Raw genomic sequence first — 15,837 nt, 5'->3', positions numbered from 1 at the left:
AAACAAAACAGATGGTTTCTATCCAGAGTACGCAAGGCTATGACTTTCTGGAATTTATCTGGGGCTTTTATCATTAATTTCAAAATTCAGTGTATTGTATCTCATGTTATTTACCCCAGAAACACAGCCAGAGCATGAGATATGGGGGAATCACCTGTTTTGTTCAACCCAGCACAGTATATTTCAGTTTATATAGAGGCTTCATGAGCTTTCCAGTTTCTCCTCTGGAATCTTTATCACAATATCATTGAGAACATATATTAATCCACAGTTACTTTAAAAAAAAAAAATCCATGTTTGAGTCAAAATGTGAGGGGAAAAAAAAAAGAGGGGAGAAAAAGAACTCTGGAATCTTTCTATTGGTGTTTCAAGGCGTAACAAACTACAGCAATTTATTTCACCATATCCAGTTGTAATGCTAAACCACAGCTAAACATTACGAATGTAGCAAGAATGTGTTTCTTCCTTCTGATGGAGGTCCAAGATTGCCCTCTTGAGTATGCCAAACAGCATGGGGTACTTCATTTACCATGTGATTGGCACACACTTTAGTTTTGAATCAGTTTGGAGATGAAATTGTTGGCTAAAGCTCTGGAAATTCTGACTCTATAGAGTTGTCAGACAGGCTGTCTTTACTTTGAGAAAAAAGAATTATTTTTAATAACACTATGTTACTTGGCTTTTTATCTGTTTTTACATTGTTCAATGATGTTTTGCATTTCTACATATTGTGCAGCACCCTAAGAACTTTAGTAGGGGGAAATTCATACAAAAAAAAAGGTTATTATTTCAGCATTTGCTAATGAAATTGCTACACATTTGGGGAAATACTCTAATACAATCTATTTTGATGGCACACAAAAAGGTCACCCATTGCATGCCGATAGAAAAAGATGTATCTGTTCACTGAGAGGCTGAAATCATTTCTTAACATAGCTCATTTTCAGGGCATCTCTTACAGTGCAGGGAACTCTAAGGGTTGAGGGTTTATTTTTCCATTTATCTTGTAAACAAAGGAAACGATCCCATAAACTTATGCTTCAATTTTTTTAGTCAACATTATTTTGCATAGCAACAAGCTTATTTCTAGTATATTTTAAGACACACAGTTTGGTTTATTATTTTATTGATATTAATGGAAATGATCCAGAATAGGAAAACACATTATTTGGAGGTGTGACTCTAATGCCTTCCATATCCCAAAGCCAGTAAGTATTCTGGGAGCAGAGTGCTTGGAGGGTTGGTGCTGAATTCACTTCCTTGGGGAAAGGGACATGCAACTATAAAATCATGAGTTCTTTTCAGACCCAGTCCACCTCAAACTTCATGCAACTTTCCACTTTCAGCTTGAGCTTTTTTTCTCCTTACTGCCATAAATGACACACATAGGTACACTCACATTTTGTGAGGGCACACACAGGCAAGCAAACATTGTTTACAACAGCCTTTCTTTCTTCACTTACACAACTGCTGTGTTATAACCAAACATTACAGTTATTTTGCACAGCAATCTTATGCGCAGCTTCTTTTTTATCTAGTTTCTCTAATGGCTAGTAACCTGCCTTCATACCCATGAAACCCTTCAGAAAAGTTTCTCTCTTACCTGAACATGCAGTTTTGGCTCCCTGTTGTGGTAAACCCTCAAGGATCCAGTTGCATTATATACTTCTGTCAACACAGAGGCTGTCAGCTGCTTGAGGTACAGCCATACCACTGATTCTGAAGTTGAAGGAGCTTTTGTATCAAGATGAGGCTCAACCGGTATCAAATAACCCAAGTACAATCACTACCTCTGTTCTCCTAATAGAGGTATTTCTAAAAATATGTACAAACATGCTTTTCCTTATAATGCTCTTCTTCATTGAAATTTTTATAGTAACGTATGACTTCAGAGTAACACGATTGTTGATTTCAGTGAACTCTCAACTGTACTACCACATTCACTTTACACAAATGTTTATTTCATCATCCATTTGAGTAACAAGTAGTTCAGATCTCAAGAAAAGTCTCTGATGATGGTAAGTCAGTGCTACAAAGGTGTTTTTATAATTAAGATGACTTGTTTGACTGCAGGTTTTTTTCATTCTCAGGAACGGGTCTGTCAGTGCAACATTTTTCTGAGTGGTGTTTTGGGTACCGCCTACAAAATGGGCTCTCAGTAGTCTGTTCTTTCACAAATGATGTCTGATAAATGGTTAAGCCATCCTCTTTGCTAGGAACTGATTCATGAGCCCATAGGAAGAAGTTCTGTGAGTTCTGTTGCCGCCTCTCTGGTTCCACCTTCCTCCGGCCCATACCCTAGAAAAAAATGAAAGAAAAATTCATGTAAACATATGACTTACAATCACAGTTTCACAGATGAATCTTGTAACAGTCACTACCCCACTGGGAAGTTAACGAAGCTGTTACCACAGTGATTTCAAGAACTCATGGCTGATCTTTAGCAAGTTAAAAATAATATTGTCAGACTTGCCTGTATGAACATTTCTGGTTGCATATATAACGGGAAATCTGTTGACCTTCCATCTCTTAGTACTAATAAACCACTTATACTTTGCATTGCTGTAGCATTCTACATACTTAAAGCTATTTAGCTATACTAGGCTAAATGAATCTTCAGAGTAACCCAAAGAAATAGGTTAATAATTTTATGTTCAGAAGAAATAGGTTAATAATTTTATGTTCAGACTGCAATAAAGAAACTGAGACAGACCATGAAATCTGAATTTTTAAAACTATCCCTTGTGTGTCCAAACACAGAGAGATGGAGCCTGATTTTCACACTCCATAACTTGCAGGAAATCTATTTCGAATTATGGTTGATCTGTATCTCGAAAACTATGAGACACTGCACAAAACACACAGAAATGGAGGTTACTCAGTGAATAACAAATACCAAAAAATCTAGGTCTAAGAGAGCCCAAAGTCAGGCCAACTTTCAATATCACAATTCGCTGCTTCCTCCTCTCCTCATTATCTTGTGAACTGCGCTATTTCTTTTGCTGCCTAGAAAGATGTCAGCAATCTAAGAAAAGTGGAAAAACATGAAACTGTTGAACATACAGAAAGGCCCAAACCAATTTAAATTCTATTCAAAGTTGTGGCTTCTGCAACATACATTTAAACAGGTATATTATAAAGAGATGTGGATTGGAAAATAATACATTCTGAAGATATATTGTGGGTGTCCTACGGATTTTGGTTAAACTTATGATAAAGATGAGTCTGAACCAAACATGTGGGACTGTGAATTATGAGTGGCTGAGACCCCTACAAAAGTTCGTCACAAGGCCAATCACTTGCAGGAGACTAAAAGGACGTACAACTGGGTACAAAAGCATGGTGAGACATAAAAAACGGGACTACTAGAAAATGCCTGTCAGAGGCCCAAATCATGGGGTTTTTGTTCCCCTTGAATTCTGCCACTCTCAATGACTATGTGTGTTGCTGTATACCTGTGCCAGCCCCAGAGGAGTCCCATCCCTATATTAATAAAAAGTGTGGTTTTCTTTGCTGTTTACATTTTTCTCTTCTCACAATTTTTAGAATCTATAATTTTTGCAGGGGAGAGAAAAGATACTGTGTTTAATCTCTGGCAGACTAAGAGATGAACTTGCTTGATTTTTCTCAGTGCTGGGTACTTACAAAATCAAAATACTCTCCTACATTCTGCAGACAGTGTCTGTTGTCATGAGAAGAAAATGGGAAATTGTTCTTCCCTGCTCTCTGAAAAAAAGAAATGATAGCAAAAAAAAAAAAAAAAGAATAATCACATACCTTGTTTGGAGTCTGCTAGTCTTAGTTCTTATATTCTGACAGATGCTGAAATTACAGCTGCCTATGTTCTAACACAGAAGTCATATTCATATGTTAAATCTTCAACCGCACATAATTTTAGAGGGGTAATGTGGACCCTCTGTATTTTATTTTATTTTTTTTTACAAAATCATCAGGAGGATTTGCGTTCCCTTGACTTGCTGAATATATACATGATTAATACAAAAGTGTGAATTTTCAAATAAGAAATGATACATTCTGTCTGCAAGCAGCAAAATACTAGATATATGTCAGGATTGCCTTGTTTGATTCACTAGTAAGCCTAAAGCTAATTAAAATGAACTACAAAAGGGACCTCAAAACTGAATTAATCTATGATTTATGTACTGAATGTCATGTACACTGCTTGTGGCAGGGGAAGTGGAGGAGGTATTAATTGCATAACTAATTTATAATCTCATTCTTTAACATAATGTTCATCCAGCCTCTAAAATGAAACTAGAGTTTTAGAAGAAAAAAGGACAACTGCCAAAGAACTGTTTTCAAAGTAATTTAACATATTTAATTTTTTAAAAATTTATTATGTATCATTGCAATATTATTAAAATAGCTAAAAATTGAAACACTGAAAACTCTTCTGGACTATTAGATTGCCTCTGTTCTTTCCCAAGCATTATTTTCCTGCTTCATGTTGGAAACTTCATGGTTTTTTTCTGTAAATGCTCTAGCAATTTTTACTTTTAACATTGTGGCATACATTTTTCATGGTCCAACTATGATATCCACCTCCAAACAGAAGAGCAAGTTTTAATGTAACACAATTTAAAAAACGTGTTTCAAGAGTAAGTAAGTGAATCTGAAATCAGTTCTACGATAAATGTAACAGGAGGCCTGATCCAGCAAGAAGAATCACCAAATACAAAATTTGCCGGCATGGAGTCAGCTGCATGATCATGTCTTAGGGTATTTGGTACACTAGACAGATTCTCTACCTTTTTTAGGTATGTGCCACATGTTCACTTGTTTTTTCATACAGATTCAACCAGACTGTAGTTCAATGAATAAGTAAATTCAACAGATACATTCTCACATATGCGTGTAAAAACAAGCACCTTCTAAGTCAGTAAAATGTAAGACTTACTAAAATATCCTACTGCAATTACATGTTAATCTTAACATTTTAGGAATAGTGTTTATTACTAGTGCTTATATGCTGCAGGAAAACTGAAAATCAAGATGGTAAATACTGAATATCATCTCTTGGAAGGATTCCCCATATTAACTAATGTTTAAAAAAAATCTATTACCAAATAATTATAGGACTATCATGAAGTAAGAAATAAGAGGTAATATAAGCTTAAACAGTACTATAGTTCTGAGAAAATTAATTAACCTCACAGCCAGTGAGTTCCCTCACACAAAGAGATTAGAGACACCCAGCTTCACATGCAGTGAGCTTCCAACACTCTACCAGCACTTCTTAAAAATGTCACATAAACAAACTTCCTCAGATTGTTCCTGTGACATCACATTTTAGCCTTTATTGCATCTTTGTACTCTCACCGCTGACCTCATTTTAATTCTTGATTTATGACAGATGGGAATTCCACTAATTCTTTTTAACCATGAAGGGCTGGTAAATACAAGGCATAAAACATCAGGTGAACAGTCATACTGGTGTTGATAAAAGGTCCATCTAACCTGGTTCTCCTTTTCAGACAGTGACTAAGGCCAGATGCTCCACAGAGAGGTATACGTAGTATCAAAAGAATGTATACTCATGTTACAGTATAATCTTCTCCTTTTCTTTTCACTAGCCCCAAGCTTCCCTTTTAAATATTCCTTCCTAGCCCATTTCTGCTCTTTGTTATAGCAAAATCTGTGAAATGAGCGCAATATAATTGCCATGCTTATAGCAAATGAAAACAGAAAATATTCTGTGCACAAAGTGGGTGGGTAAAGCAAAGCTCAGTGTGATGATAAAATCAGGACATACAAATATGCTTATGAAATTGTAACATTTTAAAGACTCGTGATTTTAAAATACTGTATTTTGTTTGTTTCTAAAATTGTCCCAAATCTCCTCATTTTTAAGCAAGCCTTAAAAATGTTTCAAATGGGAAGCTTCTAACTTTTTAATGATCAAAAAAATAATCCTTTGCCTGAATATACAGAATTTCTGACATTCAATTCAAAACAGATCATCAAGTTTCAATTAAACATTCTTCTAGGGCTTTACACACAGGTTTTGGACTGAGATCGATCATAATATATTCTGGCATATAAACGTCTCTCAAACAGCTATAGTAGCTAATCAAAGGGAAAAGTAACTGATGCTGGAAATCAGCAGTAACTACAGCAGGACTTTGAGTATCCAAAATTATAACTGAGTAACAGCGAAATATGTTTCTTCCTTAGCACAGCTAGCAATCATTTTACTCCCTGAGGCACAAAGTCTGCCAGTTCACTATGACTGCTTTGCTAACTACCATTATTCTTACTTATAATTTAGCAAGTGATACCTTGCAAAAAGGAGCTCTGTAAATTGACTGTATTGCCACAGTAACTCACCTGCTCCTGAGCTCTGTACGCTAGCGGCAATCTATCCTCAATATACTGAGCTGCTCCTGAGTTCTGGACCTGTTTTAGTGCAGAGCTTGTAGTTGACTCAGGTTGACTCTGGCATACTCCAACATGAGCAAACTAGAAAATAATGAAAATAGCGATCCATTTAAAAAAAAAAAAGCCAACAACAAAAACCCAAATAAATCTGATCAGAAATGTGGGAAAGATTGTATTTTCCCATTTATTTTTTATTATTTGGATTGCAGCAGCACCTAGCGGCCTCTGAAAAATCAGGAGCCTCCCCCACACAACACAACCCCTACCATAAAGACCTTACAACGTAGATCAGTAAAACAGACAAGAATATTATTTCTCCAGGAACTTTGTTTACCTAGCGATAATCCAGCTAGCAAAACCACTTATGCTATAACGCCTTTTTTTTTTTTTTTCCCCCACGCTGCTCCCGCTGTTGTACGACCGTAGGTTTGAAAGCACAAAACTTTTGGGGAACAGCTCAGCAAAACGCTAGGCCCCCGGGCTCAGAGCCCGAAGACCAGGCTGTGCCAGGCGTGCATCGCACCGCCCCGGAATGCCGAGCCGCCCCAGCCCAGGGGCTCCCAGGTGGCCTCCGCACTTCTCCCAAGGGCGAGAGCCGAGGCAAACGGCCGCTGGCATTTTCCAGAAGATAAAGAAAATCAGCTAGGGCTAAATATAAATGAAAGACCTCCAGCACCGCTGGAAAAAAAAACAAAACTGCCAGAGATTGCTTTAGCACACTTCCTCTGAATACCTAGGGCGCTTTTTCCCCATCAACAACAGAGACGGGAAACCTGGTTTCCGGCTGGAGGACAAAGTCACCCTCAGCACGGCGTTTTTCCCAGAGTTTAAGGAGAAAGAAGCTCCGCGGGGCCCCGGGGCTCACCCAGGCGCCGGCGCGCTCCTGGCCGCGGTGGGAGCCCCCGCCCCCGGGCATGGCTCGGCTCCGCCGTCCCCGCCGCTCCGCCCGGCACCGCGGCTGCCACGGCGGCCGCTTGTCCGGCTCACAGAGGGGGGCGGGGGGGAACCCCCCCGTGACGTCAGCCCCTCTCTGCCTGCGTCACTGAGCCGGTCTGGTGTTTCGACAAGAGCCAGGCGAGCGAAGGCAGCGCTGCTCCTCGCCGCCTGCTGCAAAGGGGTAAAAAGGGTGGTGGAAGTATTGACTGCTGTCTTAAAATGGGAGAGAAACGGAGTTCCGTTTAAAAATTAGTTCTGCACAATTACTTCGATGACACTTTACAATCTGAATGGTAACATCTGAAGAAAGGAGGGTCCTTTTTGAGGAAAAAACCAAGGGCATTAGGGAGATTACTTTTAAGATGTAACTTCACACTCTTTTAAAAATCGCTTTACACATACACACATCTTCATCGCAGACACAAACAGTATTTGTTTAAAAAAAAACCCTGACAGCACCTTAAGGATATTTTTGCCTTTGAGTCTGAGCACTGACTGGCAAACACCCACACTCTTTAACTGCCAGCACGCCCTGCCAGCCAGGGCTTCAGGGAAGGACACGGGGGGACTGTGTCCCTCAAGGAGTTTGGGGGTGGCCGACAGTGCTGGAGCGTGGATGCCATCTGCACCGTGTCACTTGCCCGTGGGCTAGAAAAGTCCCTAGTCCGTTGATTTGTATTACAGACATAGTCCCTGAGATGGATGTAGCAGTCTTTTTTTTTATGTATAACGTTCTGTAACAGGTTTTATGGATAGGGAAGCGGAGAACCAACCAAAATGTAAGGCTTATTTCACAGAAAGAAAAACTGGGGCGCAAAGCCCTTGCTTGTCGTGAAAGGAGCCTGTGGGTGAGCTGTAGACAGGGCAGAACTTCTGCCTAAAGCAAGCACAAGCCAAGACTTTGCCTTCTGGGCCTTGACAGACCGTAAATACCCTGACACTTGTATGGTAAGCGGCCTGTTTTCCAGTACATTGATATTCAAGGCTAACTTATGCAGGAATCAGATACCATGGCTGGCAAATGGAACAAGAAAAAATACAGTACTTGATGAAGTATGAATGATTCAGACAAACATAGCCATACATTTTAAAGGCAATTACAAAGTTCCTGCAGGGAAGTCTAGTTTTCCATCTTACTATCAGACATAGGTAATGGTATTTGGGAATACCAACTGCCATCATATGGTGTTTTTCAAGGCTTTCTTCTAAATGACCTACTTCATTTCTCTAAGTATCTGTTGAAGTTTTGATAATACAGATAAGAGTGATTATTTGGAAGTTGCTATTATTAATGATGTCATGCTGCAAGTTACTTTTAAGTGCAAAAGCAGATAAATGACTTTTATGATGATTTACAGAGGCTAATGTAAACCTTGCTTATGAAAAATAAGCTGTTCCAGATAATGCAATTTTGGCTAAGGAAAAAAATAAACCAACAATTGTAAACAAGCTGTAAAAGCAACATGTTTTGAAACACTTTCATGATTGCATTGTCGTCTCAACCTTGGCTGTAATGAACTGCACCAAAGTGATGTGCCAGGATCAGATCAGAAGGCTGTGGAGATAACTCATGCTATTTTTAAGACTAAGCCGGTGACAGAAACAACTAGAGAAGGATCAAGAGCATGACAGGCAGAAGAACCTATGATTTGTTTTCATTCCATTCTACTAATTTTCAGATTCAGTAACTTGGGGCCCATTATTGCAAACTCAAACAAATGGCACTTTGGCTTTTAAAGTATTACTCCACTAGAATATTTATTTTTTTTTTCTGAAGTGCTGTAACAGTTTTGTATTTACTGCTGTCTTCCAGTGAGATATGGGTAAAGGTGAAAACGTTTAAGGATGAAACTTAAAAAGGTCCCTTCCTAACACCATAAAATGATTCTAAAGGAACATAAGGAATAAATAATTAAGGAAGAGTTGTGCCAGTCTGCAATGGCAGTAGGCATAGGCCCAATACAATAAAAGTTTTGACTAAAGCTGCTTTAGAACATTATCTTAAATAATTTTTCTTAAAGCGATTCTATATGTGTATTTTCACACCAAAGTGTATTGTTGTATTTATAATATTGCTGTTACTGCTAAAATACCTGCTTTGTGTTAGTAAAAATAAGCAAAATTAGAGTATTTTAGCTTGGTTTACAAAGGAAACAAGGCTTACGCAACTGCACTTTCTGTCTCTGAGATCCCATAGTAATTTTCAAATCTTCAGGCCATTTTCAATCAACTTGGAGAGAAAGAAAGAATTTCAAAGATGACTAGGATCATCTAAGCTCCTTGAGGATCAGTGGCAGGACAGAAAAGCACCCCAGTAAAGAAAGGCAGGCCCTGGCCCAGTTGCTATATACATATTGCCTGGGAGAACGATGACAGCCAGTCAGCATTTGTACTTCCTGACCAGTCACAAACTGTACTGTCTCTTGTGGCATGAAGAATGAAGAAGATCGTTCAAGAGGAAAATAATAAATATTAAAAATCCTTTGGACACTATTCATGGCACCATTTGCTTGCTTAGGACATCACAGCTCAGCCTTTGTCAAATTCAGGGCATAACCAGCAGCCAGCACGCTGCAATTCCTGATCACCCCACACTCTATGGTGCCCCATCACCAAGTGTTCACTGGTATCATGAAGGTTATTCAGCATGTCTGCAAACCCCTTCAAGGAGCCCTACTGGCCCATTCCCTTACCTAAGCTACCTAACACGGCAATGTACCAGTCCTTTCTCAGGATAGGGTTGGGACAAGCCAGGTCAGCCGTGTTCCGGGAGCACTAGGCACAAGCAGGCCCCAGAGGCTCGACAGCTCCCCGCCACACAGGAACGGGCCCTGGAGACCGCAGCACCTCACTCTCCTGGTACGACACAGGGCGGCGTGGCAGGACCACCTGCTGATGGTGCAGCCCCACCGCAACCACCCCCTTCGGCTCAGCACCCCTGAGGGGCAGGAAGCCGCCCAGGAAAGCCAAACCAGCACCTAAGCTGGGCGACAACCCCACAGGCAGCCGCCATAGCCCGCCACTGCCGCCTTTCTCCTCACGCCTCGGCCCCGCCCCGCCCGCAGGCCCCACCCTCCGCGCTCTCCATTGGCCAGAGGCCGCCTTCCCCGCCTCTAGCGCCTCCTGGGACTTCCCGAGAGGCCGCGCGAGAGGTGGCTGTTCCCGGGTGGCGCACCCCCCGCCTCCCCGCCGGCAGCGGCCGCTGACAGCGGCCTGCAGCCCCCGCCGCCCCGGCCGCCCCGGCCTGCAGCCCCCGCCTGAGGGAGCGCCCCGGCCCCCGCGCGGGCTGGCACCGGGGGGGCGGGCGGAAAATGGAGGAGCTCTGCGGTGTGGGGGCTGCCGCCCCTCTGAGGGGAGAGGTAGAGGAGCCCAAGCAGGTAACGGCGCTGAGGGGGGGGGACGCAACTCTGCCTGCAGTGCCCTACAGCCGCGGCGGGCAGCGGGAGGGGGGTCCCGCGGCTGAGGGGGCACCGCTGCCCCGCAGCCTCCTCCGCTCCCCTGGAGCCGTCCGTGCCGCCGCCGCTGCCGCCCTCCTCAGCCTGCCCCGGGCGGGGCGGCTGGCGGGCAGTGCAGCAGGGCCGGCCGGGCTGAGGCGCAGGAGGGCAGCGGCTGGCGGCGGAGCCGGGTGCCGGGCGCTGCCGGTTTCGCTGCGGCAGGCGCGGGGCTGTAAACACAGCCCAGAGTAATGTTTTAAGTTGCCTCATAGGCGTGCATCCTCTTTCCAGTTTGGCGAGTAAGGGAATGCTATTGTCAGGACTGGAGTACAGTAGGGAGCCTCCTAATTATGATTAAGCTGTAATTGTGAGCAGTATTTCTGTTGTTATGCTTAAGTGCTGTGTGTTGCATTGTATTTACGTAAATAGTATCCTGTGGATCTGTTTTTCCCTTAATGTATGGTGGATCAAAGCTCTTAATGCAAGTGTGACAACTGCGTGTTTTGCTCTATTGGAAAAGAAATATGCAGCCATAATGCTTACTTATTAAGGCAGAAACGTTTTTAGCTTTAATGTTGGTGTTTGTTAGTGAACACTTACTTTCACAAACCTTTGCAGCATTAGTGTGAATTATATTTTAGTTTTGGCCTTTCTGAGTAATTTCACATTCTATGGGGAGCTGACCTTAATAGCGCTTCAGCCTGTAACTCCTAAAGTGGAGCATATGCTTGACGCAAGCGTTGGAGTCAGGGGAACCCAAATACTTGCGAACATGTGCAGGAGAAAGTTATGTGTGAATGCAGGACTGGGCTTTGGTCGCTTACCATTAAAAATAGCTTATCATAGAGCAAGTCTGGTAGTTTTAATTGCTATTATTTTATAAATGAAAGACTAATTTCTCTTTGGCAACCAGGGATCAGTATTGTTTCTTGGAGGCAATGAAGTGAAAAGCAGTGCTGTGGTGAAATACTCATCTGCCCCACCGCAAGCAGCATTTGCCCGTCTTCAGGAGAAAACTGACTTGAAACTTCCACCTGCCAACTGGTTACGCGAAAGCGCTAAGCTGGGACCAGCAGGTACAACCATTCTTGGCAACAACAAAAAAAGTAAACCATTTTCAAGGTAAATAATAGCAGGCTCTATTTTTCCCAGGCCTTTAAGAATAACTCTGACAGTGAACTTGGACCTTATGTAATTCAAAGTATAAAGTACAGACTTTACCATAGCAACTAGCTATTGCTTTTTCTTAACTGTTCTCCCTCTGCTTTTTCGTCTTTAGTTCTTGCCTGTATGCTATAATCTTGTCCCCTTTGTAAATGATTAATGGTGCTGGTAATGCTGTTGATTATTATTTTTTCAACTGCATGTTGACACCTTGCTTGAGACAGTCAAACTGACTTCATGTTCTTCCCTGGTTGGCTGTCGTCGGTTGGCCAAAATCAAACTAGACTGGTTCAGCCAGCCGTTCTGCTTTTGATAACAGTTGAAAGTAGAACAAGTGTGGTTCCCCTTGAAAGTTACAGAGCCAATTTGTAGTTCTTCTGGATCTTTGGAAACTGGCCCTGGCTAACTAAAAGAAAAATTTCAAAGTCAAAGCAAAAGGAACTTAATAGTCATGTCAACAGTGAACACCAAAGGTGAAATAAGGGGCAAAACCAAAAAGCCGTGTTACCTTTCAGGATGGATGTTTATTAAAGAGTTGGATGACGTGATTTCAGAGCGTTTATGAATAGGAGGCTTAAATGCTGTACCGAGCAAGCAAATTCACACTAAGTCAACTAGTTAGGGAAATTTAACAGTTTGTGGAGGGTCCGTGTTTAAATCCTCATAATCTGTTTTAGGAGGTGTATATCTTTGAGCAGGGTAACATGTTTTCTCAGGGCTTTATGAATTTTTCCTGTTTATTTTAGATCCTGTGTTTGTCAAATAGAGGCTGGCAGTTTAATCTCTCTGTCTCTAGTGTCAGTATTGAAAAGCTAATAGTGAAAGTATAACTTTAGACACTTATGCATCATGTATTTGGTTGGGTTATAGTAATATCTGGTTTAATTTGAAAGAATGATCTGTACATTGAAATATTCTAATTTAACAGCCTGTAATTTAAGGAGGCCTTAATGAGGGTGGATGACAATGCAAGGATGTGTTTGTGAAAACATGTAGGCCAGTTTCAGAAAACGTAAATAAGAGGTAAAATTAAATGACAGCTGCTAAAATGAAAGCATTAACGTGCTTAATGTCTTAAAGATAAACCTCTTTGAAAAACTGTTCTCCTTTTTAATGTTAAAAAAATTATATATCAATTTCTCTAATTTCCCACAGCTGTCTTAACTATTTAAAGTGTTTGTTCTGACTTTCTTGATTTCAACAAAACTTAAAATACATTTTAGAACATCTCGAAATTGGATCTGAGCACTTCCAATGATATCTTTGGAAAACTTGTAGAATGTCAGAATGATTTTGTTAATTGACTTTAGATCGTTACACCTGGTAATGTTTAGGTAGATTCTTCTTCTGATGAAGAAAAAGCTTTCAAAGATTTAATAAGCTTTGGAGAAAGAGATCTTTATTTACTGTCACACTGCATTTATCTTAACTTGTAATATTTTCTAAATAGCTTTGGGATGGCGTATGACTTCATTGACTCGGTTGGAAATGATGTCGATGTTGTGTCTGATTCAGAGGTATGTATGACTTTTCAAGTTCCATCATTCAAACTCTTATGTTGTATAAACCTTATTTTAAGATACTGTCGTGGCTCCTGTGCCCTTTCCAGAAAAATAAAGATTTCCTAGTGAAACACAAACAGATCGCCTAACTTTTGCTCTGTCATTTAAGGGAGTTGTGATCACTGAGTAAGAAATGTATAGATAAAATCATATTTCCTGTGGATTTCTACAAATAATCATAAGCTAAAATACACAGTTTAGTGAATGCAGCACATCAGTCTTGCAATGTAGTTGTCTTGTGTGTTTGAAATTGGTTACTTTCATGTAAATTCTTACTCTCAAGATGATTTTTTTCTATTCTTATCTAGAAGAGATAGCCCCCCTCCAACCTTCTTCTTTCCTCTGATTTTTGCCAGCTGCTTTGGTGCCGGTAATATCTACAGAATTCAAATGAGGCTATTTGGAAGAGGAAACATACATATTTGACAGATTTTTATTCAGACTTAGATCTCTGTCCAGATTCCTCTGGATATCTGACAAAGTATTGGTGTTCCTGTGGTGAAGATAAAGCTTTTAAAATCCAAACCATCCACTTGCATTTTTTGTCACTTTTGATAATACCTGGTTGTGATAATCCAAAGAGAGATCATGTTTAAACCATATATGTGGTTTATACTGACTCTTTGGTCTCTTTATCACTGTCATTCATGTTCTCTGACCTCAACAAATGCAACTTCTTGTGGAATGGCCTTCTTAAAATCACTGGCACTATAAGGTTTTATTTGCCTGCCCATGCCTCTCCACTGTTAGTAGTGTATTCTTTGCTTACAATTTCCTAAGAATTGTCTTACAGTGCAGTATAGTTATATGGAATATAATCTCTGTTCTCTTTTCTCCTGCAAGAATATTAAAAAACTTCTGAAGATACCTTATAGCAAGTCACATGTGAGCATGGCAGTGCATCGCATTGGGCGGACGCTTTTGTTGGATGAGCTAGACATTCAAGAACTCTTCATGAGATCATCTCAGGTTAACCATTTGGTTTTTGTTAAGTATGTCATATGGTCAAAATGCATTATTTCAAGAATAGTGTAGCTAGCAAGAAAGCATGTATGTATCAAAATTCCTAAGAACCATATGCGAGTACAAAAGGCGCTGTATTCTGCAGCGGTCGGTTTACCCACAAACTGTATCTGATGTCCTGTATTCATGGTCTTGTAGGGTTAAAATTCCATGTCCCATGTTCCTGTAATTACTTCAGTATTGCTATACTATTTTATTATTAATAAGTATTTGTTACTGTGTAATATCTTACCATGTATCTGAATTTCTAATGAAGTCAACTTTTCAGTAAGAATGTAACTTTTCTAGAAGATACATTTTTAATAAATGACCAATTCAAGGTTTTAGCTGTGAAGTTATTTTCTGGTTTTTTTGGGGGTTGAGGTTTTTTGCCATTGTGGATGAGGCAATTACCAATGAGGCTTATTAACCAAGTTAATAAGGCACTTGGTTTACTTTGTAGATGCTTCTTGACATTAATTTTGTATTTATGATATTGCCTAGACAGGGGATTGGACATGGCTGAAAGAGTTTTATCAAAGGCTGATTGATCAGAAGTGGCAACGAAAAAAGAAGAGTAAAGAACATTGGTACCAGAAGGCTATACTTTCTAAATTTTTGTATTACAGGTAATCTTATGTCTGTGTGAATCTTGAATTCTGTACCACTTACTGTTGCCTGGTTTCTTGTCTCGAAGTAAATGTTAAAAACCCATTATGGTCCGTCTTATTTACTCATTTATACTTATGCGGAGAAAATTGAGGGATGAAATCGGGAAATGACATGTAAATGTTTTTAACAGGAATTGAAGCATTTTAAGTATTAAAGTATAAAATAAACAGGGTGACTTAATTAACTGCATATCTCAAAATTCTTTCTGAGAACTGGATTTGAGGAAAGAACAACTTAAAATATGCAAGGTAGATTGTGACACCTGCTGTAATATTGTAAGAGTTTGAGCAACTTGTCAATATAGCAGTCTTTTAGCATATTACCAAAGTCATTCTTTGAGAGCACTGCCTCAAATATAACAATTTTAAAATGGATTCTGTTTGCATATTGTTGACTGAAATTTTTAATCTTGTTTTGTTAGCATTAATGGTGATGGAGCTGCTCAGCCTGTTCCTTCCACTTCAAAACAACACCAGGAGGGTCCTGTTTCAGGTGAGAGTGATGAAGCAGGAAGAGCCTCCTGGCCAGCTCCTTTTGAAATGCCTTCCTCGTTATCTGAAGATCCAGGTGCCTCTAACCAGGTTAGTGTATGTAATGTTTTAAATGACACCTTAGTTTTTGTAGAGACATATATATTGAAAGGCTTTCAGAGGTGCTGCTGCAGTACT

At 40.3% G+C, this 15,837-nt stretch overlaps 2 protein-coding genes across 4 annotated transcripts in view; one reads left to right on the top strand and one right to left on the bottom strand.

Moving 5' to 3' along the window:
* Positions 1-995: 995 nt before the first annotated feature.
* TEX36 (testis expressed 36) lies at positions 996-7,384 on the bottom strand. Its single transcript, XM_075504039.1, has 4 exons — positions 7,265-7,384; positions 6,349-6,480; positions 3,646-3,726; positions 996-2,298 (listed from the first exon to the last, which is right to left on the bottom strand). Exons 1-4 carry the CDS (start codon positions 7,313-7,315, stop codon positions 2,050-2,052), a joined length of 513 nt encoding a protein of 170 aa, XP_075360154.1. The 5' UTR covers positions 7,316-7,384; the 3' UTR covers positions 996-2,049.
* A 3,200-nt stretch (positions 7,385-10,584) lies between these two features.
* Positions 10,585-15,837, top strand: part of EDRF1 (erythroid differentiation regulatory factor 1) — a 28,698-nt gene continuing 23,445 nt past the window's right edge. For all 3 annotated transcript variants that reach the window (XM_075504359.1, XM_075504357.1, XM_075504358.1), the window contains exons 1-6: positions 10,585-10,712; positions 11,683-11,891; positions 13,384-13,450; positions 14,339-14,464; positions 15,002-15,126; positions 15,591-15,750. In XM_075504359.1, the coding sequence (XP_075360474.1) occupies positions 10,647-10,712; positions 11,683-11,891; positions 13,384-13,450; positions 14,339-14,464; positions 15,002-15,126; positions 15,591-15,750 (753 nt within the window). In that variant the 5' untranslated portion in view covers positions 10,585-10,646. The remainder of the gene's footprint in view (positions 10,713-11,682; positions 11,892-13,383; positions 13,451-14,338; positions 14,465-15,001; positions 15,127-15,590; positions 15,751-15,837) is intronic.

Source organism: Mycteria americana, chromosome 6 (assembly GCF_035582795.1).
Source record: "Mycteria americana isolate JAX WOST 10 ecotype Jacksonville Zoo and Gardens chromosome 6, USCA_MyAme_1.0, whole genome shotgun sequence".
In the NCBI taxonomy this organism is placed as follows: Eukaryota; Metazoa; Chordata; class Aves; order Ciconiiformes; family Ciconiidae; genus Mycteria; species Mycteria americana.
Note: the sequence above shows the minus strand (reverse complement) of the source record. Positions and strands in the feature narration are given on the sequence as shown.